Source organism: Scomber japonicus, chromosome 20 (assembly GCF_027409825.1).
Source record: "Scomber japonicus isolate fScoJap1 chromosome 20, fScoJap1.pri, whole genome shotgun sequence".
Lineage (NCBI taxonomy): Eukaryota > Metazoa > Chordata > Actinopteri > Scombriformes > Scombridae > Scomber > Scomber japonicus.
The window spans coordinates 1,371,821-1,399,573 of record NC_070597.1 but is presented as its reverse complement, the minus strand read 5'-3'; the positions used below and the strand labels follow the sequence as shown (position 1 = coordinate 1,399,573).

Sequence of the window (27,753 nt, the reverse complement as noted above, 5' to 3'; positions counted from 1 at the left end):
TGTGTTTGTCTCTCTCTGTGTGTGTGTGTGTGTGTGTGTGTGTGTGTGTCTGTGTGTCTGTGTGTGTGTGTGTGTCTGTGTGTGTGTGTGTGTCTCTCTGTGTGTGTGTGTGTGTCTCTGTGTGTGTGTGTGTCTCTGTGTGTGTGTGTGTCTCTCTGTGTGTGTGTGTGTCTCTGTGTGTGTGTGTGTGTGTGTGTGTCTCTGTGTGTGTGTGTGTGTGTGTGTGTGTGTGTGTGTCTCTCTCTGTATATGTGTGTGTGTCTCTGTGTGTGTGTGTGTGTGTGTGTGTCTCTGTGTGTGTGTGTGTGTGTGTCTCTGTGTGTGTGTGTGTGTGTGTCTGTGTGTCTCTCTGTGTGTGTGTGTGTGTGTGTGTGTGTGTGTGTGTGTGTGTGTGTGTGTGTGTGTGTGTCTCTCTGCGTGTGTGTGTGTGTGTGTGTGTGTGTCTCTCTCTGTGTGTGTGTGTCTCTCTGCGTGTGTGTGTGTGTGTGTGTGTGTCTCTCTCTGTGTGTGTGTGTCTCTCTGTGTGTGTGTGTGTGTGTCTCTGTGTGTCTCTGTGTGTGTGTGTGTGTGTGTGTGTGTGTGTGTGTGTGTGTCTCTCTCTGTATATGTGTGTGTGTGTGTGTGTGTGTGTGTGTGTGTGTGTGTGTGTGTGTGTCTCTCTCTGTATATGTGTGTGTGTGTGTGTGTGTGTGTGTGTGTAGTTGTCCCCTCTCTCCTCTGTTGTCTCTCGTCTCCGGTTCGGGAGGTTCGGAGGGCGGCGCTCGGCGCTCTGCAGAGCCTATCAGGAGCCGGCTCCTCTCCCTTCCAGCCAATCACAGTGAAGCTCCTGAAGACATCGGAGGAGATCATCGCCGACCCGTCTTACGTTGCCACGGTAACACGCTCAAACCCGTCAGATTATTATCCACATATCAGACATGTTCATCTTACATCAACTTTCTTCATGCTTTACTAAAATGTCTGTGTGTGTGTGTGTCTCTCTCTCTGTGTGTGTGTGTGTGTGTGTGTTTGTGTGTGTGTGTGTGTGTCTCTGCGTGTGTCTGTGTGTGTGTGTGTCTGTGTGTGTCTCTCCCTCTGTGTGTGTGTGTGTGTGTGTGTCTCTCTCTCTCTGTGTGTGTGTGTGTCTCTCTGTGTGTGTGTGTGTGTCTCTGTGTGTGTGTGTCTGTGTGTGTCTCTCCCTCTGTGTATGTGTGTGTGTGTCTCTGTGTGTGTGTGTGTGTGTGTGTGTGTGTGTGTGTGTGTGTGTGTGTGTGTGTGTGTGTCTCTGTGTGTGTGTGTGTGTGTGTGAGTGTGTCTCTGTGTGTCTGTGTGTGTGTGTGTGTCTGTGTGTGTGTGTGTCTGTGTGTGTGTGTGTGTCTCTGTGTGTGTGTGTGTCTGTGTGTGTGTGTGTGTGTGTGTGTGTCTCTGTGTGTGTGTGTGTCTCTGTGTGTGTGTGTGTGTCTGTGTGTGTGTGTGTGTGTGTGTCTTTCTCTGTGTGTGTGTGTGTGTGTCTCTCTCTCTTTGTGTGTGTGTGTGTGTGTGTCTGTGTCTCTTTGTGTGTCTGTGTGCTTCTGTGTGTGTGTGTGTCTGTGTGTGTGTGTGTGTGTCTGTGTGTGTGTGTGTGTGTCTGTGTGTGTGTGTGTGTGTGTGTGTGTGTCTCTGTGTGTGTGTGTGTGTGTGTGTGTGTGTGTGTGTGTGTGTGTGTGTGTGTGTGTGTGTGTGTTGCAGGCTCTGGGTGTTCTCCATGATGAGTCTCAGCTGCAGCAGCTCCAGGCGTCTCTGCTGCAGCTGCTGCGGTGCGTTCAGGCTCCCAGCTGCCCGTCGTACAGCGCAGCGTCTCTGCTGCGAGCGCTGAGCCACGTTAACGGAGAGGTGAGACCTGCAGCCTTAAAGGGTTACTCCACCCAAAAACTCCTTTCAGTCATCCTGGTTGCTAAAATGTTCTCCTCCTCCTCCTCTCCCTCCCCCTCTTCCTCCTCCTTCTCTTCCTCATCCTCTTCCCCCCTCTTCTTCCTCTTCCTTCCCTTCCTCCTCCTCTTCCCCCCCTCTTCCTCCTCCTCTTCTTCCTCCTCTCCCTCCCCCTCTTCCTCCTCCTCCCCCTCCTCCTCTTCTTCCTCCTGCTCCTCCTCCTCTTCCTCTTCTTCCTCTTCCTCCTCCCCCCTCTTCCTCCTCCTGTTCCTTCTGCTCCTCCCCCTCCTCTTCCTTCCCTTCCTCCTCTTCCTCTTCTTCCTTCCCTTCCTCCTCCTCCTCCTCCTCCTCCTCCTCCTCCTCCCCCTGTTCCTCCTCCCCCTCCTCCTCCTCCTCCAGTCCGTCCTGTCCTCCCTGCTCCCCGTCCTGGAGCGGCTGCTGGAGCAGAGGGACCCTGACACCCCCACCCTGCTGCGTTCCGAGGCCCAGCTGATGCAGCTCGTCTTGGGTCAGTTCAACGAGGCGTCGGCCCCCCTGCTGGCCAAAGACCAGATCTGCCTGGACCTGTTCGTCCGCGCTCTGAGGACCCCGACCCCCCCGCACCCCGACGTCCCCAGCTGCCAGATCATCGCTCTGGAACAGGTCAGGACTGTCTTTAACACCAGAGATGTGACTCAGCTCATGTTTTCATGGTGTGTACGACCGATGGATAACTGACATTCAGAAAGAGTTAAACAGTTCAACAAGCTTTAACTGCTAAACTCGTATTAATTTAAATGTTAATCAGCCTTCATTTCTTTACACATTCATTAAAATCTTACAGGTTTAAAAAACATAAATAATTAAAGCTGCAAGTAGCGATGATCGGGCCCAAGCTCCCCCGCCCCGCCACGACTGAGCGAGACTTGCCGCGACGCATCTTTAAGGTCTTTAGATGACACAGAGTCAAAATGAAGTCGGTCGGATTAGGAGGAATACATTAAAGTACGTGGTGTGAAGATTGTATCAAACCGTGCCAAAATTGCAAATTCACTTCAAAAAGGTTGGAGTGAGGTCATGGGTCCAAGAGACTTTTTTGTGCGTCTTTACACGATACATATGTGTACCGAATTTCGTTTCTCTACGACAAACTCAGTCGAGGGGCTCGATTTTTTTAATTTTCTAGGGGGCGCTATTGAGCCATTTTTTCTCGCCCATTTTCATGATCCTTAAAATATCAATTTTTTTCGCCGGGTCGGACATGATTGCAAATTTTGGTGACTTTTCCGGCACGTTTAGGCTGTCAAAAACGCGTTCGTTGTGGGAGACGAATAATAATAATAATCTTTACGATTACAATAAGGCCTTCGCACTGTTGAGTGCTTGGGCCCTAACTAGCTTCTTTTTAAGTTAGACTCTCAGATATTACATTCAGTTTAAATTGTTGTAATTCCCTTTTTATGACAGTAGGTGTCTCTGTGATACGAGGTTCAGTTAGAAACATCCAACTCAAGCCGTGTTCGTCACATCAGAGACAATAAAATGTATCTTGAGTTGTTCCCACTGATAAACTGTCTGTTCCTTGCTGCTCCACAGCTCAGAAATACTGAAACTACTCAGAGTGGCTCATCATGCTGCCCAGATGTTAGACAAGCTTTAGACTAGGCTGAATATCCAGCAGCTGTTCCAGACGCTGACGTACTAGTTTGGTGATTAGCGTCAGGTCCGTCTCCCTCGGTAACCGTCACAGCAGACAGCAGCTTTTTGTCCATGTGAAGCCACCGTAGCTCAACTCTGCTCCACATATTTCACACCTGACAACATTATCCTTTACTTTCTGGAAGCTTTTAAACCACGCTGGACTTTAGTGTGTCTTCGTCTGCATCATGTTCCCTCCAGTCAGCTAGCTAGCAGGCTAACCTACTACCAGTCGGCTAGCTAGCAGGCTAACTTACTATCAGTCAGCTCGCTAGCAGGCTAACTTACTACCAGTCAGCTAGCTAGCAGGCTAACTTACTACCAGTCAGCTAGCTAACAGGCTAACTTACTACCAGTCAGCTAGCTAGCAGGCTAACTTACTACCAGTCAGCTAGCTAACAGGCTAACTTACTACTGAGTTCAACCCAAAAAGCTTAGAGCTCCTCCTAGTGGCTGAAAGCAACTGTTAATGAACCTGAATACTAGACTACAGCTCAGTGACTTGTTAAAGGATGACAGCATGAAGGTGTGATCGAGTCGATTTCTTCTTCTTCAGATCACAAAGTCGTTCTTCTCGGCGCTCGGAGACGAGAAGGTTCAGCAGAAGCTTCTGTCGGTGATGTTCGACCTGCTGGTGGAGAGCAGGAGCCCCCTGGTGGCCAACACGGTCAGCAGCGCCTTCAAAGCGGTGAGAAACTCGTTCATCTCTGGAATGGTTTCAAGTCTTCAAATTATTACAATAAAAACTTCTTTGGGCTGTTGTTACTCTTTTAACATCTCATTCATCTTTACGACACACTGCTCTTTATTTATTTATTTATTTAATAATAAAATTATTTCCTGTTTCTTGAACAGATCGCCGTCGACGGTCAGCTGGTGGCCAATGAGCTCGCTCCTCCAGAGAAACCTAAAGTTAGCGTGACGGTGCAGCAAACCCGCCGCAGCAAAATGCTGCAGAGGTGAGACTCTCAACATCTTCTCCATGTTTTACCTTCTGCAGGCGGCTGAATTATACAATATACAAATCTGTATGAAGAAGCTTTAATCAGACTGAAAGTGACGATAAAATTTTAGCCATCATTTTGAGTAAAAGTTTGACTGTTTATGAGATGATTTAGCTAATTATGAACATTTTGAAACAGGTTTTTCTCCCTTATCAAGTATTTTAATTGTAGTTTGATTAAGAAAACAAACAGAAGTTTTTCTCTGGTCAGGAAACCGGAGGAGGGCGGTGATGCCGGGCCAGTGGGGGGCGCTGTGTCGTGGCAGAGAGTCACGCTGATCCTGGAGCTGCTGCAGCACAAGAAGAAGCTGAAGAGAGCTCAGACGCTGGTGCCGGTTCTGTTCACTCTGCTCAGCAGGTACAACAGCTGCTTCACATCCACAAGACTACATGTAGAACTAACTAAATAAATAGTTTTAACTTATAATCATTGTATTTCTCTCGTGCATTCGTCTACATTTGTTCTTATTATCAGATTGTCTTCCATCATAACTGGAATCAGTAAATATTCAGACTAAGACAATAAATTATTAAATTAGTTCATTAGTTCATTTTCTATAACTCGAGTTTAAACTGAAGCTGAACATCAGTCAGTAAACTAATGTTTGTTTGTCTTCAGGAGTTTAGAAACGAGTTCAGCCGACGACACAAACCTGGAATACAGTAAACAGCTGCTGCTCAGCTGTCTGCTCAACATCTGCACCAAGCTGTCAGCTGACGGACAACCTGTGGACAAAGGTACGAATACTGCAGTAATAGTACTGCAGTAGTATGATGTAGTAGTAATAGTACTGCAGTAGTATGATGTAGTAGTAATAGTACTGCAGTATTATGATGTAGTAGTAATAGTACTGCAGTATTATGATGTAGTAGTAATAATACTGCAGTAGTATGTTGTAGTAGTAATAGTACTGCAGTAGTATGTTGTAGTAGTAATAGTACTGCAGTATTATGTTGTAGTAGTAATAGTACTGCAGTATTATGTTGTAGTAGTAATAGTACTGCAGTAGTATGATGTAGTAGTAATAGTACTGCAGTAGTATGATGTAGTAGTAATAGTACTGCAGTAGTATGATGTAGTAGTAATAGTACTGCAGTAGTATGATGTAGTAGTAATAGTACTGCAGTAGTATGATGTAGTAGTAATAGTACTGCAGTAGTATGATGTAGTAGTAATAGTACTGCAGTAGTATGATGTAGTAGTAATAGTACTGCAGTAGTATGATGTAGTAGTAATAGTACTGCAGTAGTATGATGTAGTAGTAATAGTACTGCAGTAGTATGTTGTAGTAGTAATAGTACTGCAGTATTATGTTGTAGTAGTAATAGTACTGCAGTAGTATGATGTAGTAGTAATAGTACTGCAGTAGTATGATGTAGTAGTAATAGTACTGCAGTAGTATGATGTAGTAGTAATAGTACTGCAGTAGTATGATGTAGTAGTAATAATACTGCAGTATTATGTTGTAGTAGTAATAGTACTGCAGTATTATGATGTAGTAGTAATAGTGCTCAGTGTTGGGGAAGCTACTTTGCAAGCGTAGCTTCTAAAACTACATGTAGTTCAGCCTGGCAGTAATTTGTAAAACTACATCTAAGAAAAGTAGCTTTACTCATTTAACTCAGCGTTAAATAAATCAACGTGTAGTGTATATGAAACAAAATATAACAGCCTACAAAACATTCACACACCAGAAATATGTCTCTCAACTCAGTTTTATTTTTTTAAAGAAGAAGGTTCACCATAGGCATGTTGGGTAATCTGTGTTGTCAGATGTTCTGGATGAGGACCGGTTCAGTGTGGAGTTGGTGGTTCAGGTCATCAGAACGTCCGACATGCCGCAGACTCATCATCACGCTCTGCTGCTGCTCGGCACCGTGGCCTCCATCTTCCCGGTGAGTCCTTCATCATCATCATCAGAGGAGGAGGAGGAGGAGGAGAGAACAGAGTTTAACGTGTTTTAGACAGGACTGAATAACGGTGTGTCTCCCCCTGCAGGAGAAGGTGCTCCACAACATCATGCCCATCTTCACCTTCATGGGAGCGAACATCATGAGGCTGGACGACGCTTACAGCTTCAGAGTCATCGACAAGACCGTGCAGATGGTCATACCTGCTCTGATCCAGGTGAGTCTGAGCCTCATCATACCTGCTCTGATGCAACCGCCTAAGCAACCACCTTAGCAACTACCTTAGCAACCCACGGAACAGAATGGACAGCCCTCAGCAACCGCAGAACAGAATGGACAGCCCTCAGCAACCGCAGAACAGAATGGTCAGCCCCTAGCAACCACAGAACAGAATGGACAGCCCTTAGCAACCACGGAACAGAATGGACAGCCCTTAGCAACCACAGAACAGAATGGACAGCCCTTAGCAACTGTGGAACAGAATTGACAGCCCTTACCGACCACAGAACAGAATGGACAGCCCTTAGCAACCACGGAACAGAATAGTCAGCCCTTAGCAACCACGGAATAGAATGGACAGCCCTTAGCAACCACGGAATAGAATAGACAGCCCTTAGCAACCACAGAACAGAATGGACAGTCTTAGCAACCACAGAACGGAATGGTCAGCCCTTAGCAACCACGGAACAGAATGGACAGCCCTTAGCAACCACGGAACAGAATGGTCAGCCCTCAGCAACTGCAGAACAGAATGGTCAGCCCTTAGCAACCACGGAACAGAATGGTCAGCCCTTAGCAACCGCAGAACAGAATGGACAGCCCTTAGCAACCACGGAACAGAATGGACAGCCCTTAGCAGCCGCGGAACAGAATGGTCAGCCCTTAGCAACCACAGAACAGAATGGTCAGCCCTTAGCAACCACGGAACAGAATGGTTAGTCCTTAGCAACCACGGAACAGAATGGTTAGCCCTTAGCAAACACAGAACGGAATGGACAGCCCTTAGCAACCACGGAACAGAATGGACATTGCTTAGCAACCACGGAACAGAATGGTCAGCCCTTAGCAACCACAGAACAGAATGGTCAGCCCTCAGCAACCGCAGAACAGAATGGTCAGCCCTTAGCAAACAACAGAACGGAATGGTCAGCCTTTAGCAACCACAGAACAGAATGGTCAGCCCCCAGCAACCGCAGAACAGAATGGTCAGCCCTTAGCAACCACAGAACGGAATGGACATCCCTTAGCAACCATGGAATAGAATGGTCAGCCCTTAGCAACCACAGAACGGAATGGACAGCCCTTAGCAACCAAAGTTACAGAACAGATGGCTCATCTAGTTTGAAAAGTTTAGATTAATTAATGTTCCTCCTCTTCCTCTCTCCTCTTCCTCCTCTCCTCATCTCTCCTCTCCAGGCTCACAGTCTCTCTGACGGTCAGTCTTCAGCTCACGTGGTTGCCGTGGTGACGAAGATCATGCACGTGTTTGCCGACGCTCTTCCTCACGTGCCCGAGCATCGGCGGCTGCCCATCCTCAGTCAGCTGGTGACCACGCTGGGCCCGGCCCGCTTCCTCTGGGTCCTAATGCTCCTCCTGTTCAAGCTGCACGCCACGCAGGCCGCCGACGGTGATAAGGTGAGCAGCAACATTTATAACCACTGAAAATATTAAATATATAGTTTAAATTAATACATAAACATATATGTGTGTGTTCATTACTCTGTGTGTGTGTGTGTGTGTGTGTGTGTAGGACGCAGCCCTGGAGCCAGATGTGGACTTCTGGATCTCGGTGTGTGGTCAGTTTGAGGTTTCTGAGCAGCTCTCTACTCTCATCAGCATCCTGAAATTCCTGCTGCAGCTTCCTGACGACAAAGACGACGGTGAGGATCTGATTCCACCTCGAAACTTTTCATATTTATTAATTTTAGATGTTTTTTATGTTTATTTTGTGTGTATGAACTGACCTCATCGTTCTCTGCAGCTCCAGTGAAGCGCACCGTCGGCCGGAGGGGAGCCAAGAAGAAGGAAGAGGAGGAGGAGGAGAAGGTGGAGGAGTTGATCTTCAGCCTGGAGACTCACAGCAGCAAAGAGCTGAGACACTTTAAGTTCCTGTCCGTTTCCTTCATGGCTCAGCTGCTCGGCTCGGCCAGCTTCATCGGGAAGGTGAGAGACTCAGGCTGAAGCTTTTGATATTTTATTACATGAGCTTCTGGTTTAAACCTGGCAGACGTCACCAAGGGCTCTAAAATTATATTCACCTCTCTTTTAAGTCCTTCCCTTATTTTATTGGAACGTTCATGTATCTCCTTTTTAAATATATTTGATCTATTTTGGCTTTCTTCCCATATTAAATGTGTAGTTTTGCTGCCTTGTGAAGCTCTTTGTAGCTTTGGAAAGTGCTATATTTAAATAATTATTAAACACACACATACAGCAGTATTAATATCAGCATGTGGTGTTAAAGTAGTTTTAACAGGAACTTTTGAATCATGTGTTTCAGGTGGCGGACTGCGGCGACGTCGTTGATGAGTCTCTGCAGCAGCTGCAGCAGGGGTGAGTTTAAACTCAAGTAAAGACACAAAAAATACAGACCTTAAAAGAGTATGTGAATGTGTCCTCTGTGTTTAAAGACAGTTGCAGACAGTTATGGACAGTTGCAGACAGTTGCAGACAGTTATGGACAGTTGCAGACAGTTGCAGACAGTTATGGACAGTTGCAGACAGTTGCAGACAGTTATGGACAGTTGCAGACAGTTATGGACAGTTGCAGACAGTTGTAGACAGTTATGGACAGTTGCAGACCATTACGGACAGTTGCAGACCATTATAGACAGTTCCAGACAGTTGCAGACAGTTGCAGACCATTATGGACAGTTGCAGACAGTTGCAGACAGTTGCAGACAGTTGCAGACCATTATGGACAGTTGCAGACAGTTGCAGACAGTTGCAGACAGTTGCAGACAGTTGCAGACAGTTGCAGACAGTTATGGACAGTTGCAGACAGTTGCAGACAGTTATGGACAGTTGCAGACAGTTGCAGACAGTTATGGACAGTTGCAGACAGTTGCAGACCGTTATAGATGTTAAAACAGTGTGTGACTGTGTCCTGTGTGTTCAGGCTGCTGGAGGAGATCCTGCGTTACATCCACAGCGTCGCTCGCTGCGTGGAGGAAAACGCCGACAAGCCCACCGCCAAGTTCTGGAGAGTCCTGCTGAATAAAGCCTACGATGTTCTGGACAAGGTTCGTTAGGTTCACTCAGCTGGGGCAAGATGGACAATGTCAAATATCACCTTACTTTTAACCAAATACCTCAATATCAATATTGTAGGAATGACTATCGATGACTAAGTGGTTAAAGTAGTCTTGTATCTAATTACAGTGATGCTACTTCTTGATGCATTTTAACCAACATACCTTGACCCCCCCCCCCCTTTTAAGGTGAACGCCTTGTTGCCCACGGATACCTTCATCACGGTGATGAGGGGGCTGATGGGTAACGAGCTGGCCTCTGTCAGGAGGAAGGCGATGGAGCTGCTCAATAATAAACTGCAGCACAGGACGCAGTGGGACGAGCAACAGGTACACTGATATAGACTAATATACATTAATATACAGTCATACAGACTAATATACATTAATATACACTCATACAGACTAATATACATTAATATACAGTCATACAGACTAATATACATTAATATACACTCATACAGACTAATATACATTAATATACACTCATACAGACTAATATACATTAATATACACTCATATAGACTAATATACATTAATATACAGTCATACAGACTAATATACATTAATATACACTCATACAGACTAATATACATTAATATACACTCATACAGACTAATATACATTAATATACACTCATATAGACTAATATACATTAATATACACTCATATAGACTAATATACATTAATATACACTCATATAGACTAATATACATTAATATACACTCATATAGACTAATATACATTAATATACACTCATACATACTAATATTTTACTACTTTCAATAATTTTATTCTATTTTTATTGTTTTCTTTCATATTTGATTGAATTAATAACGTTTATTATTAATAATAAATCCTCTCCCTCCCTCGCAGGTCACTGTGCTCTTACAGCTGATCGGCGACCTGCTGAGCATTGTGGGTAAAGGTGCGGGTCATGTGACGGAGGCGGAGGTCGCCATCAACCGGCAGACGGCGCTCTACAGCCTGAAGCTGCTCTGCCGCAGTTTCGGCAGCGACCACCAGGAGGCGTTCGTGCCCGTGCTGCAGAGGACGGTGGACATCGTCACGGCAACAGACGAGGAGAAGAACGTGACGGGCAGCGCTCTGCTGTGCGTGGCCGAGGTCGTCGGAGCGCTGCGAGCGCTCGCCGTGCCTCAGCTGCCCCGACTGATGCCGGCGCTGCTGCACACGCTCAGTGACCGCAAGGAGCTGCTGACCAATGAGATCTATCTGCTGAGCGCCGTCACCGCCCTGCAGCGCAGCGCCGAGACGCTGCCCAACTTCATCAGCCCGTACCTGCAGGACACCACCGCACAGGTCAGTAACCAATCAGCATCATTCATTCATTAGTGTTTAATCCAGAAGAGTCAAACTCATTTTCATTCAAGGGCCACATACAGACCAATATGATCTCATGTGGGCCGGATCATTAAAGAGATGGAAGGAACAAGAGAAGAGAAGGAAGGGAAGAAGGAAGAAAGGAAGGAAATAAGAAGGAAAGGAAGGAAAGACAGGCAAAAGGAAGGAGGGAAGAAAGGTAGGAAAGAGAGATAGTGAAGGAAAGACAGGAGGGAGGAAGAACTGAAGGAAGAAAGGGAGTAAGGACAGATTGAAGGAAGGAAAAAAGGAAGGTAGGAAGGAAGAACATAAGGAAGGAAGGGAGGAAAGACAGATTGAAGGAAGGAAGGAAGGAAGGAAGGAAAAGAACACAGGAAGGAAAGTGGGCCGGACTGAACCCCTCGGCGGGCCGGTTCTGGCCCACGGGCCGCATGTTTGACACCCCTGGTTTAATCAGTAAAGTATGGATTAATTGTTCTTTAATTGATTATCAGAGTAATCCATACATTTTCTTTTTGTTTGGTAGGCATTTTATGTTTATTTGATCCTTTTTCCTAACTCAACTTTAACGTAAACATGTTAAACCCCCCCCCCCCCAGTGAAGTTTTACTGTCATTTTATAAAAATCAACTTTATACTGAAACTGTAAAATATCACAGTTTCATTCTCCTTATAGAAAAATAATCAGGTCAAATTTAACAGCTTGTAAAAACACCACAGATGTCTTTTATTCTGAAATGTGATGACTCTTCCTGTCGTGGTTAACTGTGAGGATAGAATATGAACATTAAAGGGTTAAACACGTTCAGCTTCTTTATCACTTCCTGTTTTCCTGTTCCTGCAGGTGTGTCGGCTGACTCGGCTGGTCGAGGCCTCCTCTTCCTCCTCTTCCTCCTCCTCTTCCTCCTCCGCCTTCGCTCAGCTGACGGTGCGTCTCTGCTCTCTGAGGACCACGCTGGCCACCAAGCTGCCCCCCAGGGTGCTGCTGCCAACCCTCGCTAAGTGCTACAGCGCCATGGTGCAGGACAGGAAGGTTAGTTTATTATCTGAACCCGTTATAATTATTACAGTATGTTGAGTTTATTAACCCTTTATTGGGCAAATCATTATATTTGGTAACTTCTGTAAATATCCCAAAATATCCTTCCTTCTTTCCTTCCTTTCCTTCCTCCCTGCCTTTTCTTCCCTTCCTTTTTTCCTTTCTCCCTCGTTCCTTATTTCCTCCGTCCTTCCTCCCTTCCGTTCCTTCCTTCCATCTGTTCTTCCTCCCTCCCTCCTTCTCTCCTCCCTTCCTTCTTTCCTTCTTCTGTCCTTCCTCCCTTCCTTTCCTTCCTTCCATCTGTTCTTCCTCCCTCCCTCCTTCTCTCCTCCCTTCCTTCTTTCCTTCCTCTGTCCTTCCTTCCTTCTTCCTTCCTTCCTTCTTTATTCCCTTCCTTCCTTCCTTCCTTCTTTCCTTCCTTTCCTTCCTCCCTGCCTTCTTTCTTCCCTTCCTCTTTTCCTTTCTCCCTCCCTCGTTCCTTATTTCCTCCGTCCTTCCTTCCTTCCTTTCCTTCCTTCCATCTGTCCTTCCTCCCTCCCTCCTTCTCTCCTCCCTTCCTTCTTTCCTTCTTCTGTCCTTCCTCCCTTCCTTTCCTTCCTTCATCTGTTCTTCCTCCCTCCCTCCTTCTCTCCTCCCTTCCTTCTTTCCTTCCTCTGTCCTTCCTTCCTTCTTCCTTCCTTCCTTCTTTATTCCCTTCCTTCCTTCCTTCCTTCTTTCCTTCCTTTCCTTCCTCCCTGCCTTCTTTCTTCCCTTCCTCTTTTCCTTTCTCCTCCCTCTTTCCTTATTTCCTCTGTCCTTCCTCCCTTCCTTTCCTTCCTTCTTTCTTCCTTTCCTCCCTCCCTCCTTCTCTCCTCCCTTCCTTCTTTCCTTCCTCCATCCCCCTTTCTTCTTCCTTCCTTCCTTCTTTCTTCCCTTCCTCCCTCCCTCCTTCTCTTTCTTTCCTCCCCCCTACCTTCCTTCCTTCCTTCTTTCCTCCATCCTTCCTTCCTTTCCTTCCTTCCCTTCCTTCCTTCCTTCCTTCCTTCCTTCCTTCCTCCCTCCCTTCCTTTCAATGAGTGTCCTATAAAGGGTTATAGGAAAGCAGAAGGTGTGAGATGTGTGTATTTGTGAAGAGAGGAAGCAGGAAGTGATGTGTTTATGTGTGAAGAGAGGAAGCAGGAAGTGATGTGTGTATGTGTGAAGAGAGGAAGCAGGAAGTGATGTGTTTATGTGTGAAGAGAGGAAGCAGGAAGTGATGTGTGTATGTGTGAAGAGAGGAAGCAGGAAGTGATGTGTTTATGTGTGAAGAGGAAGCAGGAAGTGACGTGTGTTTTGGTTCAGAGCCAGCTGGAGGCGCTGATGAGCATCCTGAAGGAACACATCACACACATGGAGAAAGATCAGCTCAACTTCCACCAATCAGAGCTCACCGCCTTCTTCCTCACTGCGCTGGACTTCAGAGCCGAGCACTGTCAGGTACACACACACACACACACACACACACACACACACACACACACTATAATACACACACCCATCTATCTCGTCTCTATTCTGACCTCTGACCCCCAGACAGTTATGGACAGTTATAGACAGTTGCGGACAGTTGCAGACAGTTGCAGACAGTTGCAGACAGTTGCAGACAGTTATAGACAGTTGCAGACAATTATGGACAGTTGCAGACAGTTGCGGACAGTTATGGACATTTATGGACATTTATGGACAGTTATGGACAGTTGCAGACAGTTGCGGACAGTTGCGGACAGTTATAGACAGTTATGGACAGTTATGGACAGTTGCGGACAGTTATGGACAGTTGTAGACAGTTGCGGACAGTTGTAGACAGTTACAGACAGTTACAGACAGTTATGGACAGGTGCGGACAGTTATGGACAGTTGCGGACAGTTGCGGACAGTTGCGGACAGTTGCGGACAGTTGCGGACAGTTATGGACATTTATGGACAGTTATGGACAGTTGCGGACAGTTATGGACAGTTGTAGACAGTTGCGGACAGTTGTAGACAGTTATGGACAGTTATTGACAGTTATGGACAGTTATAGACAGTTATAGACAGTTGCGGACAGTTATGGACAGTTACAGACAGTTACAGACAGTTATGGACAGGTGCGGACAGTTATGGACAGTTGCGGACAGTTGCGGACAGTTGCGGACAGTTGCGGACAGTTGCGGACAGTTATGGACATTTATGGACAGTTATGGACAGTTGCAGACAGTTGCGGACAGTTGCAGACAGTTATAGACAGTTATAGACAGTTATAGACAGTTATAGACAGTTACAGACAGTTGCAGACAGTTATGGACCGTTGCGGACAGTTGCAGCCAGTTGCGGACCGTTGCGGACCGTTGCAGACAGTTGCAGACAGTTGCAGACAGTTGCAGACAGTTACAGACAGTTGCAGACAGTTGTAGACAGTTGTAGACAGTTGCAGACAGTTGTAGACAGTTGCAGACCGTTGCGGACAGTTGCAGACAGTTGCGGACAGTTGCGGACAGTTGCAGACAGTTGCAGACAGTTGCAGACAGTTGTAGACAGTTGTAGACAGTTGTAGACCGTTGCGGACAGTTGCAGACAGTTGTAGACAGTTGTAGACAGTTGCAGACGGTTGCAGACAGTTATGGACAGTTGCGGACAGTTGCAGACAGACAGTTGCAGACAGACAGTTGCAGACAGACAGTTGCAGACAGTTATGGACAGTTGCAGACAGTTGCGGACAGTTGCGGACAGTTACAGACAGTTACAGACAGTTGTGGACAGTTATAGACAGTTATGGACAGGTGCAGACAGTTATAGACAGTTATGGACAGGTGCAGACAGTTATGGACAGTTGCAAACAGTTGCAGACAGTTATGGACAGTTGCAGACAGTTATGGACAGGTGCAGACAGTTATGGACAGTTGCAGACAGTTGCGGACAGTTGCGGACAGTTACAGACAGTTACAGACAGTTGTGGACAGTTATAGACAGTTATGGACAGGTGCAGACAGTTATAGACAGTTATGGACAGGTGCAGACAGTTATGGACAGTTGCAAACAGTTGCAGACAGTTATGGACAGTTGCAGACAGTTATGGACAGGTGCAGACAGTTATGGACAGTTGCAGACAGTTATGGACAGGTGCAGACAGTTGCAGACAGTTGCAGACAGTTGCAGACAGTTATGGACAGTTGCGGACAGTTGCAGACAGACAGTTGCAGACAGACAGTTGCAGACAGACAGTTGCAGACAGACAGTTGCAGACAGTTGCAGACAGTTGCAGACAGACAGTTACGGACAGTTGCAGACAGACAGTTACGGACAGTTGCGGACAGTTGCGGACAGTTGCAGACAGACAGTTACGGACAGTTGCGGACAGTTGCGGACAGTTACGGACAGTTGCAGACAGACAGTTGCAGACAGACAGTTGCAGACAGACAGTTACAGACAGACAGTTACGGACAGTTACAGACAGTTGCAGACAGACAGTTACGGACAGTTGCAGACAGTTATAGACAGTTATGGACAGTTACGGACAGTTACGGACAGTTGCAGACAGTTATAGACAGTTATGGACAGTTACGGACAGTTACGGACAGTTGCAGACAGTTATGGACAGTTGCAGACAGTTGCGGAAAGTTGCGGACAGTTGCGGACAGACAGTTGCGGACAGTTACGGACAGTTACGGACAGTTGCAGACAGTTGCGGACAGTTGCGGACAGACAGTTGCGGACAGTTACGGACAGTTGCAGACAGTTGCAGACAGTTGCGGACAGACAGTTGCGGACAGTTGCGGACAGTTACGGACAGTTGCAGACAGTTGCGGACAGTTGCGGACAGACAGTTGCGGACAGTTGCAGACAGTTACGGACAGTTGCGGACAGTTGCAGACAGTTGCGGACAGTTGCGGACAGACAGTTGCAGACAGTTGCGGACAGTTGCAGACAGTTACGGACAGTTGCGGACAGTTGCAGACAGTTGCGGACAGACAGTTGCGGACAGTTGCAGACAGTTACGGACAGTTGCGGACAGTTACGGACAGTTGCAGACAGTTGCGGACAGACAGTTACAGACAGTTGCAGACAGACAGTATCGGACAGTTACGGACAGTTGCAGACAGTTATAGACAGTTATGGACAGTTACGGACAGTTACGGACAGTTGCAGACAGTTATAGACAGTTATGGACAGTTATGGACAGTTACGGACAGTTGCAGACAGTTATGGACAGTTGTAGACAGTTGCGGACAGTTGCAGACAGTTGCGGACAGTTGCGGACAGACAGTTGCGGACAGTTACGGACAGTTACGGACAGTTACGGACAGTTGCAGACAGTTGCGGACAGTTGCGGACAGACAGTTGCGGACAGTTACGGACAGTTACGGACAGTTGCAGACAGTTGCGGACAGTTGCGGACAGTTGCGGACAGTTGCAGACAGTTACGGACAGTTGCGGACAGTTGCAGACAGTTGCGGACAGTTGCGGACAGACAGTTGCAGACAGTTGCGGACAGTTGCAGACAGTTACGGACAGTTGCGGACAGTTGCAGACAGTTGCGGACAGACAGTTGCGGACAGTTGCAGACAGTTACGGACAGTTGCAGACAGTTGCGGACAGACAGTTGCAGACAGTTACAGACAGTTGCAGACAGTTGCGGACAGTTGCAGACAGTTGCGGACAGTTGCAGACAGTTGCAGACCGTTATTCTGACCTTTGACCCCCCCCTCTCCTCTTTCAGGGTGACCTGGCGAGCACAGCGCAGGTCGAGGGCTCAGTGATCGACTGTCTGATCGTCATGGTGATGAAACTGTCGGAGGTGACGTTCAGGCCGCTCTTCTTCAAGGTAACGCCGCCTCAACCTGAACGCTCTGGTTGTTATTATTATTATTATTATTATATTTCATCTTTTTGTTTTGTTTTCTCCATCAGCTTTTCGATTGGGCTAAATCTGAAACAGGAAGTAAAGATCGTCTGCTGACCTTCTACCGACTGTCCGATCGCATCGCCGAGCGGCTCAAAGGTTTGTTCGTCCTGTTCGCCGGAAACCTGGTGAAGAGTTTCTCTGACCTGCTGAGACAAACCAACGCCTCCAAGACTGGTGAGATACATACGGCTCTTTATTATGGTTTATAAATATGATTTACTCTATTATATATCTCTATATATATGTCTTGTTGTTGTGTACTTCCTGTCTTGTTGTGTGTACTTCCTGTCTTGTTGTGTGTACTTCCTGTCTTGTTGTGTGTACTTCCTGTCTTGTTGTGTATATACTTCCTGTCTTGATGTATCTACTTCCTGTCTTGGATGTTCAGACGAGCGGGTGTTTGAAGGCGAGCACGGCGCTGAGAAGAACGACCTGCTGCTTCGCTTCGTGCTCGACTGTCTGCAGAAGATCTTCCTCTACGACACGCAACGCTTCCTCAGCAAGGAGAGAGCCGACGCACTGCTGGGACCGCTGGTGGACCAGGTCATACACACACATACACACACACACAGATACACACACACACACATACACAGAGACACACACACACACACACACACACACACAGAAACAGACACACACACACACACACACATACATACACACAGAGACACACACACACACACGTTTTTACGACCTCGTGGGGACCCTGACTGGGGTCTAGTCTTTCTAAAGGGTCTACAGACGTAATTTTAACTCCTAAATTAATCATAATTCTGTTTGAACAAAAAATGACTTGAAATATCAATAACTCTCATAAATCTGAAACCTGAATGTTGCCCCCCCCCCCCCCCTCGTTGGGACCGGTAATGCTAACGTCTATTAGCATACAGCTGACATCACTGTTAGCCACAGTACAATTCATATTCAGTATTTGAACAAATGTTGGATTGAAACCCAGGGGGCTAATCGCTAAGCTAATATGCTAATACGAAGCTAACATGCTAATATACACACTTACACACACAGTCAGGAAAACCAACCCCGTGGGGACCAGGAGTGGGTCCCCACAGGTTAATAATATTTCAGGTTTCAGTCCTCACCAGGATAGAAAAACGCACACACACACACACACACACACACAGACACACACACAGACACACACCTGTCACATGACCACATGAGCTGAGACCGTTTCAATGCCGACTACATAACACTAAATTTGTGAATATTTCTCTTTGTGTGTGTGTGTGTGTGTGTGTGTGTGTGCAGGTGGAGAACACTGTGGGTGGGGAGCAGCTGTACCAGCGGATGGTGACCCAGCACCTGGTTCCGTGTGTGGGTCAGTTCTCTGTGGCGCTGGCCGACGACGCGCTGTGGAAGAGCCTCAACTACCAAATCCTGCTGAAGACCAGACACACCGACTCCAAGGTGAGTACACACACACACACACACACACATATATACACACACGCACACACACACACAGGCTCTTGGTGTGTAACTGCCCCCCCCCCCCCCCCCCCCCCCCCAGGTGCGGTTCTCCTCCCTGTTGGTGCTCATGGAGCTCGCAGCCAAACTGAAGGAGAACTACATGGTGCTGCTGCCAGAGACCATCCCCTTCCTGGCTGAGCTCATGGAGGGTAAGCACACGCACACACACACACACACGCACACATACGCACACACACAAACACACATACACACACACATACACATATATGCGCACACATATACACACATACACATACACATATACATACACACACACATACATATATACACACATACACATATATACACACACACACATACACATATATACACATACACACATACACATATATACACACACACACATACACACACACACACACATACACATATATACACACACACACATACACATATATACACATACACATATATACACACACACACATACACACACATATGCAGCAGTGTGTTAACCCGTGTAACTCTGTGTTCCAGATGAGTGTGAGGAGGTGGAGCAGCAGGTGCAGAAGGTGGTTCAGGAGATGGAGAACATCCTGGGAGAGCCGCTGCAGAGCTACTTCTAACCCCGACCCTCACCTCACACTTCTCTCTGTTCCTTTGAGTTTTATAAGAAATAAACATTTCAGCGTCTCCATCAGACTGAGTTTGTTGTTTTTGTTTAGAGAAAATAAAAAATTAAGTCCAAATATCTCAAACACACACAAGTTGTCATTTTGTGAGAAATGTACGGTGGCTGAGAAGGGTCATGACACATGCAAGGAAGCTACAGGATACAGGAACCTGCCAGTTCAGCGTCTGGACTTGGTGTACACGCAGCTGTACGCGATGTCCACTTTAGGACAGAAGCGCTTGGTATGAGCTTTGGCCCCCGTGGCCCCACAGAGTGGACACACGTACTGATGCAGGTAGGGGCACAGGACGTCTCCGGCCTGGTTCTTCAGCCAGTGGGACCCATACACCAGATCAGACTCCCCGTTGTGTTTGCAGAAGCTGCAGAACATGCGCTCTGATGGTGGATGTGACGGAGGCGGCTCAGTTGTTAATGCGTTAATGCGCATGTATGTGGTGCCGTTTGTAAAGCGGCTCATGCTGAAAATAACAGCAACATTTTGTCACATTTAGCTTCAAACAATGTTTAAAAAACTGGTGTGAATTTTTGAGAGTCACTTTTTTGCACATTTAAAACAATATTTGTCAACTTAGAGATATTTTAAATATTTAAATCCAAATGTTAAATTTAAATTCTAAATCTAAATGTTAAATCTAAATGTTAAATCTAAATCTAAATGTTAAATCTAAATGTTAAATCTAAATCTAAATGTTAAATCTAAATGTTAAATCTAAATGTTAAATCTAAATCTAAATGTTTCGAGTGAGTGAAACTAAATATTTAGCTAATATGCAAATTCAAATGCCGGTAACAGGAAGTACCAAAATAAAAGCTCGAGGAGGTCAGAGTGTGTTTATAGTGGCAAATAACGAATAAACCCCATCTTATCCGGGGAGATGGACTCTTGGACATGGATTATCGTGATAATAACTACCTAAAATAACAAACACGGTTGGAGAAACTTTATTTGAAGAGTACTGTGAGTTTTTAGTGTCACTTTTATGAAGGGTGCCGGACTTATGACCTGTAGCCACTACAGCCATCCACAAGGGGGCTCACTATGACTGATCTGTCATCCTACACCCTCACTCCTCCACCCGGTGCACTGTAGGCTACTGTCGGCCATGACCGCGCGGCAAACATGACTGAATCTGCCAGTCATGTCACTGGGGTTGGCAGTGTGGTCTTGTGTGGATTGCTGGTTGGCAGGGGGTTGGGCCAGCCGGTAATCGGGTAACTGGAAGCACCTGGGCCAGTGATCTGATTCCCTATGTAAGCAGCTTCTCATTCATTATCTCTCTTCCCTTGCAGACAGACGCCTGCCTTCCCGGGTGATGCAGCAGCTTTAGTTTGTGTTCTTATGGTTTCCTTTTGTGCACCATACAACATCCACACACCATACTTACCATGCATGCACATCCTACACTGCTGATCTTACTGACTTCCACACAATTTGTTATTCCTTTAAAATGGTGCATCTCCATTTGTTTGTCATGGCCTTGAGCCAGCTGTGACAGTCAGGAACAGGGAAAAGATCTCGCAGTACCTCCGTGAGCTCTCTGAGGCAATGCTGACAAAGCAAACTCAGCAGAATTACCTGAAGAGCATTTGGTGTTTTTTTTCATATAATGTCAATACTTGTGTAGACAGTAAACATAATTGGGCTTAAATACATATACTTAAATACTTGTACTTCTTCCGACAGATTCCTGGTGTACCACACAGTCAACACCAACCTGAGGCACGAGGATCGGCCACTCTTTGAGGAATGCAAACACTTCATTGAGTTTCTCTGCAGAAATGCTGCTCCAAGCAAGTGAGCAAAGAGATCACCCAAAAGAGGTAAGTTTACTTGTTCTCACCCACCTAACTGGATTAGAGTATAGATATGTGAGCAATGTGGCATGTAATGTTATGATTTGTTAATAACATTTTATCTGTTTTCTCATAGGCATATGATGTTGACTGAGCAACAACAGCTGACACCATATATCTGCTTGGCTGTGCTGAGGGCTGCCAGGAAGGACTTTATGCCAGTTATGGCGAAGGTCTTTGTGGATAAAAGTACAACCCCGGAGATGACCGAGTGCAGCTTTGTTGTGTACTACCTCCAGGCAGTGGTCATCCTGAAGCACCTCCAACGACCAGGCGTGGTGGAGCACATGACGGAGTATTCTTATGCTCTTTTGTCTGCATTGTTAGCAAATTTCACCTGACATTTTTGCCATCCCCCATACTAATCAATGTGATGTCCTTGTTTTGTGCAGGTGCAGGTGCAGGAGTGGATGGTACGTCAGACAGACAGTTCAGGCAACGCCATTATTGGTGTGATGGAGCACAAGACCGCCACACAGCAAGTTGCCATGTTTGCCCTGTCACAGGAGGAGGAGTGTGTAAGTACATCAGATTTCCTCTGAGAGTCTGTCAGAACCTGTTCAAAAGCAGAAATTAATCTTTATTCATATGTTTCCTCTGCCAACAGTGGTTTGATATGTACTTCACACGAGTGCGGCCACAACTCCTCAACTCCTCTAGGAAGCGCAAGCGGGACGGCTCAGGTGACGAGGAGGAACAGTTCTTCATCTCCACCACAGGGAGGCCGCTCTATAATGCCTCCAATGACCTTAACTGGCTGTACTCAAAGTAAGCTAACCATCATGATTCATTTTCCCTCCAAAATGTTCTTCTGTAAATAGCTGTCTCAGCTCTCTGGTGCGATGTGTTAATTAATGTCATATTAATATCAGTTTAAACTTTCACTTTAGATACAAACTCAAGCCAGTGACCAGCCAAGTGGCACGCAGAGTCTTCGAGACAGCCACCGAGACGATGACTGACGCAGAGAAGTCTCTGGTGGCCGACTACCTCACCCATACTACTGCGACGGCGGGAAAACCGCATGAAGCAGCCGGAGACCATTGTGAGGGCCAATCAGCTGCTGGCTAGGCTCGCTGGTGACTCAAGGTAAGGATGTCTTATATTTGTCAACAATTAATACCATCAACAATTTGTAAACATAATCAAACCCACCGTAATTTATATGTAGGCACACTGAACACTTATCTAATACTCTTCTCCTTCTTCTCTTAGGTTGTGTTGAGTCTGCAGATGAGGGTCCCAGTGGCGCTGCTCGCGATGCTGCCGACAAGCCTGCCTGTACTACGAATGTGAAGATAGATGTCCAAGCAGCATTTGATCGACTGCTGGAAACACACCCGGTGACTCTGGACGGTGCCAGACAAGACCGAGCGCAGAAAGGTGTCACCCGACTTTCAGCGGCAGTTGTCCGAGCGTTGGCTGAAGGCACAGATGAAACTGCGCGTGCAGCATGTTCTCTGAATCATGTACATAGCATTGATACGTGAAAAAAAAATTAAACATTGAGGAAATACTCAAAGTTGTCAATTATATTTTTCTTAACTAACGAAACCTTTTGTTTTCTCCACAGCATACTTCTGCCGACGTCTCCCAACGGAAAACCGGGTCAGCGCCTGGATTTCTAAGCAGGGATGGAAGAGAACCCTCCCCACCTCTGCCAATATCATAAAGGAGTGGAAGCCCTCAGGATGTGTGGACATGGTCATGGATTCCAGACACATCCAGAAACTGACCAGTTCTCAGAAGTGGAGAGGACTACTGGTGACCGACATAGAAGGGAAAGGCAAGGGTGTCGTTGCCACCTGCAGATTTCAGACCGGTGAGGTGGTATGTGATTACCATGGAAGGGTGATCACAGCCAAAGAGGGCCACAACATACACCAGAACACCAGTGAGGAGGAGACTGGGTATATGTTTTTCTACACCAATCAAAAAGGGCAGCCCATGTGCATCGATGCACATTCAGCTTTTTGTGAGTGCCACCCTGAAATGCAGACTGTTGGCAGGTTTATCAATCATTCAAAAGCCAATCTCAAGCCCAGGTTTTATGCTGTGGACACAGATGGGGAGGAGAAAGAAGCAATTCTTTTCCTTGCAACCAGGGACATTGAGGTGAATGAGGAACTCCTGTTTCATTACGGCGTGGACAAAAAGTCCTTTCGGGGAGAGGGCTTGGACCTTTCTTGGCTCTCAGAGTTTATGCAGCATCCACCTGGCCTGCATTTTCAACCCTAACCCTAACCCTAACCCTAACCCAAGGACATAGTTAGACTCTATTGTTAGCCTATTGGTGCACTTTGTAAATATAAGTACAGTTCTCTATACAGAAAATAAAAGTGGAAGAGCTTAAACGTTATCTGTCTCTGTGTATGTTCTTGTATGAAACACAGGTCGTAACCCCCCCCCCACTCTCAAACTCTTTGTCCCTATCTGGTCATGTGTGTCTCCAATACAGAAAAAAATAATTCTCTCTCTCTCGGCTGCATCACTCTCTGGCACTGGGTTGAGAGCCTTTGCTGGACCTCCACTAACCTGTGCCCACACTTAAGCACTCCTCCCTGGGCTACACACTTTCAATAAAATAAACTGATGTTTGTAGGAGCATCAAGAAAAAGGCATATAAATTCTATCTACTCTAATACTAAAAATAAACAGTTATTTTAGTATTTATTTCCTAATAATGCATTTGCTTGTTTTATGTTCCTGTGTTTTTATCTATGAATGACTTAAATGTATTTGCAAATGTAAAGTTATTTCCCGATGTCAAAGCGACCCTCAGACAGGCCTAACTCTCTGTTCATTAAAACAAACTCTGACGTGACTTCATGTTTGTGTGTTTTCAGGCCTGGAGAGTCTCTTCCATCTGACTCTGAGGAAAAAGGTTGAGCTGCTGGTCGACATGGAGGACTTCAGTGAGAACAAAGTGTTTGCTCGTTACTCCTCGTTCTCCATCGACCCAGAGTCCCACGGATACAGACTGCATGTGTCTGGATTCACTGATGGAGGAGCAGGTCAGTTACTGTTAGCAGTTAGTACTTCTGTTTGTCTGATGTTTGGTTTCCACATGGAGACACTGAGGATTTCTGTCCTTATATTGGATTATTTGTGTGATTTCTTCAGCTAAAGACAGATTCACAAAGATTTTCAACTCAGTAACAACAAATCTGTGTTCTGCTCATGTTTTATTAATTACATGAAGCTTTGGTTTTTATAAACACATTTAAAGGAAAAATGTAAATGAGCCCCAGCAGGTTTCAGGTGTTTTTATCCCTTCAACCTTTTACAGTTCTTGTCTACATGACATACTGCATGTTGTTATGTTACAGTAGCAGCAGCAGATGCAGTACTAGTAGTACTGGAAGTATTTGTACAAGTGGTGGCCATAGCAGTAGTACTGTATTAGTAGTGACAGTTGTAGTGTTAATAGTTATAGTATATGTCCATTAATGCATAGTAACAGTATATTACTGCTATTAATCTAGTTTGGCTCTCCCTCTTCCCATTTGTAATTTCCTGTGTCAGTTAAACTTAACCTCTGCAGCAGCTGCTGATGTATGCTGCAACTATAACTGCTGCAGTGTTGCAGTGCTGTTTCCTGGCTGGTGACAAAATAAAGCAGGAAACAGACCAACGGGCTAAATGGTCATGGATCACCTGCTGATGGTGCAGCTCAGGTAGGACTCTGCTGTAATGATGTGAAAGACTCAAAACCTCTTTGTAACAATACTGAATTCATGTCAAAGTCAAAGTCCTGCATTCAAAATGTCACAGAAGGTAAACGTTATTAGTACAAAGTAGAAAAGTAGTGTAGTACCCCCCATCCCCACCCCTCCCCCCAGCCCACCAGTGACAGTCAGATACTCTGATGATGTAATGATTCACATTATGGGGACTTGAGTTTTGTCCTCAAAGCAATAAAAAATAAAATAACCACACAAGCATCTCTGCAGCAATCTCTGCTGTCTGTCATAATAACTGATTTTGCAGCAGCTGTTGCTGCAACACTGGAAAACCTGTTACCGTTAGTTAATTTCCTGGATGATGAAATAAAAGAGGAAACAGATCGTGTTATCAGCAGAGGAGAGCTATCGAGTCCGTCAGACGGACACAGAGACAGACGGTCTACCTGGTCATGGATCACCTGCTGATGCTGTTGCTGTTGCTGTGCAGCTCAGGTAGGACTCTGCTTTAATGATGGATGTGTGAAAGACTCAAAACCTCTTTGTAAAAATACTGAATTTAAGTCAAAAGTTGACTGAAGGAAAACTTTAGCAGTAAAAAGTAGTGAAATATGTTCAGTTCAGTCCTGATAGTTTCACAGTTTAATAACTGATGTGTTAACGTGGAAGCTGTAGGAACAGGGTCGAGGTTTCTGGCTCAACTTCACCTCATACCAAGCTGCATGGAGAGAGAAAAAAAAGTCTGAAAGTCAAAGCTCTAGCAACACGTTTGAGCTTGTAGACTTCCACAAGCTGAAACATGTTGGTGTGATGATGAACTTCTTACCACGTGTTGTATTTTGAATGTAAAATTTGTAAAGTAAACTGTCAGGTACTGTGATGATGTAATAATTTATGTTACGGAAAGTTAAGGTGTGTCCACAAAAGGGAGGAAGACAAGCACACACACACACACGCACACACACACACGCACACACACACACGCACACACACACACGCACACACACACACACACACACACACACGCACACACAGACACGCACACACAGACACACACACACACACACGCATACAGACACACACACACGCGCACACACACGCACACACACGCATACAGACACACACACACACAGACACACACACAGACACACGCACACACACGCACACACACACAGACACACACACGCACACACAGACACACGCACACGCACACGCACACGCACACACAGACACACACACACACACACAGACACACACACACAGACACACAGTTCTTACATTATGTGATGTCACCACACAGGAAGTCACTCTGAGCTGCAGTGTTGCATTAACTCTATATGAACAGGTCTTATTAGAGCCCGAGCACTAACAGTGTGAAGGCCCCATTTCATCTGAAGGATTTTTTTTTCGGTCTAATTCTTCCAAAGACTAAATAGTTTTAAATTGAGTCAGGAAATGAATACTTGAGCCATAACCTGAGCAGATTCTGAGCAGCTGTTGTAATCCAGCACTACAAAGAGACAGGACATACATCATCAGCATAGACCAGATGATTAATACGACTAATCTTACACTCCTTTAACGTTTTAGAAACATCATCTTTATACATACTGAATAGAACAGGTGACTAAAATCCACCTTTTCAGAGCCCATTGGTCACTACAAAGGGTTCAGATATGCTCTTACCTCTGACTTGCACAGAAGATTACTGGAGACAATATTGACCCCAAACAGCTTCTTTATGATACACCACAGTGTAATACAGTGTACACCATATTTGGTAAAAGAGATGTAAAAGTCATATTGAGGTCCAGTTTGCAGGTCAGTGGTAAACTGGTCAAATGACTCCTGAGTGAGTTCAATAATGAGTGTTTTCACTGAGATGAGCTCTGAGCTGCTGGAAAGCCTCACAGTGTTTGTTCAGTTCACAGCTCTGCACCAATATAAATATTAATTGTGTGATTTTCTCTCCAGGACTCCAGGCTGAAGATGATCACCAATCAGGTAAAAACAGAGAATGTATCTCATGTGGTCTGGGAACACCTCTGATCCTCCAGGAGGAGCTGGAGGACGTTACTCACACCTCCATCAGTGGTGGACACTCAATCTATTTGGGTTTATGACCAAATACCTTCAAAACTAACAACTCGTAGAAAATGCTAATGAAACTCACTTTATTCTTTTACTGATGACTCTCTTGTTTCTGTTCAGAGCCTGTCAGGTTGGTGGGAGGAGCCAGTCACTGTGCAGGTACACTGGAGGTGAAACATGGAGAGTGGAGACAAGTGAGTCCCTATTACTGGACCCTGAAGGACGCAGATGTAATATGCAGATATTTGGCCTGTGGCTCTGCTGTATCAACAAGTAGAAACAAGTTGGACTCACGTAGATCTGTATGGAAGATCAGATCTGACTGTCTTCAGTCTGGATCTGCACTGAGGGACTGTGTATCATCAGGTTCCTCTTCCTCCACCCTGGAGCTCACCTGCTCAGGTAAGTCCATCAGTGACATCATCTCTGACAGTAATACTCTCCTTCCTCTGTCACAGTGATAGTTGGTGGTTTCCATTGGACTGAACTGTAAACTTATCCAGGACGACAGCATCCTAAAGGGTAGAGAAGTTAGCTTGTTCCTGGAGGCTCATTGATTCAAACTGAGACAATCTGCACCTTTAAGGATATTCACACTACAAGAGAAAGCAGCAGTAGCAGCAGTTTACAGTTACAATATACTGTATGTATATGGTATTTAATCATTTGTATGAACACAGTGTAAACAGAGCAGTTTGCTGCTCTCTGTCAGCTCAGTGTCAGAACCATGATCAGATGTACTGACTTCACACTAGGGATCAGTTTCATTAGGATTTTATCAATACTACTACTCTCATCAATACCTCTTATTGATCTGGTTCTTCATCAATACTCTTATCAGCTCTTTATCATTATAGTAAAATTATTACTATATTAAAATGATAATGAATGAAAGTCATGAATCCACAACAGGACTATAATGTATTTATATTTTAGAGTTAAAAATACAGAGTTTGCTGACATCAAC

The 27,753-nt window shown here is 45.7% G+C and overlaps 2 protein-coding genes across 2 annotated transcripts in view; both read left to right on the top strand.

The window, feature by feature from the left end:
- heatr1 (HEAT repeat containing 1) overlaps window positions 1-19,189 on the top strand; it is a 39,487-nt gene extending 20,298 nt beyond the window's left edge. The window contains exons 18-41 of the mRNA XM_053341666.1: window positions 702-874; window positions 1,708-1,851; window positions 2,287-2,529; window positions 4,121-4,252; window positions 4,420-4,523; window positions 4,779-4,925; window positions 5,187-5,305; window positions 6,342-6,463; window positions 6,567-6,695; window positions 7,895-8,113; window positions 8,229-8,358; window positions 8,460-8,641; window positions 8,979-9,031; window positions 9,597-9,720; window positions 9,919-10,059; window positions 10,606-11,049; window positions 11,915-12,103; window positions 13,430-13,564; window positions 16,824-16,928; window positions 17,015-17,183; window positions 17,398-17,552; window positions 18,282-18,440; window positions 18,544-18,652; window positions 19,002-19,189. Coding sequence (XP_053197641.1) covers window positions 702-874; window positions 1,708-1,851; window positions 2,287-2,529; window positions 4,121-4,252; window positions 4,420-4,523; window positions 4,779-4,925; window positions 5,187-5,305; window positions 6,342-6,463; window positions 6,567-6,695; window positions 7,895-8,113; window positions 8,229-8,358; window positions 8,460-8,641; window positions 8,979-9,031; window positions 9,597-9,720; window positions 9,919-10,059; window positions 10,606-11,049; window positions 11,915-12,103; window positions 13,430-13,564; window positions 16,824-16,928; window positions 17,015-17,183; window positions 17,398-17,552; window positions 18,282-18,440; window positions 18,544-18,652; window positions 19,002-19,090 — 3,716 coding nt within the window. The 3' untranslated portion in view covers window positions 19,091-19,189. The remainder of the gene's footprint in view (window positions 1-701; window positions 875-1,707; window positions 1,852-2,286; window positions 2,530-4,120; window positions 4,253-4,419; window positions 4,524-4,778; window positions 4,926-5,186; window positions 5,306-6,341; window positions 6,464-6,566; window positions 6,696-7,894; window positions 8,114-8,228; window positions 8,359-8,459; window positions 8,642-8,978; window positions 9,032-9,596; window positions 9,721-9,918; window positions 10,060-10,605; window positions 11,050-11,914; window positions 12,104-13,429; window positions 13,565-16,823; window positions 16,929-17,014; window positions 17,184-17,397; window positions 17,553-18,281; window positions 18,441-18,543; window positions 18,653-19,001) is intronic.
- A 5,958-nt stretch (window positions 19,190-25,147) lies between these two features.
- LOC128381803 (scavenger receptor cysteine-rich type 1 protein M130-like) overlaps window positions 25,148-27,753 on the top strand; it is a 35,791-nt gene continuing 33,185 nt past the window's right edge. The window contains exons 1-3 of the mRNA XM_053341837.1: window positions 25,148-25,190; window positions 26,670-26,699; window positions 26,907-27,188. Of these exons, the coding sequence (XP_053197812.1) occupies window positions 25,148-25,190; window positions 26,670-26,699; window positions 26,907-27,188 (355 nt within the window). The remainder of the gene's footprint in view (window positions 25,191-26,669; window positions 26,700-26,906; window positions 27,189-27,753) is intronic.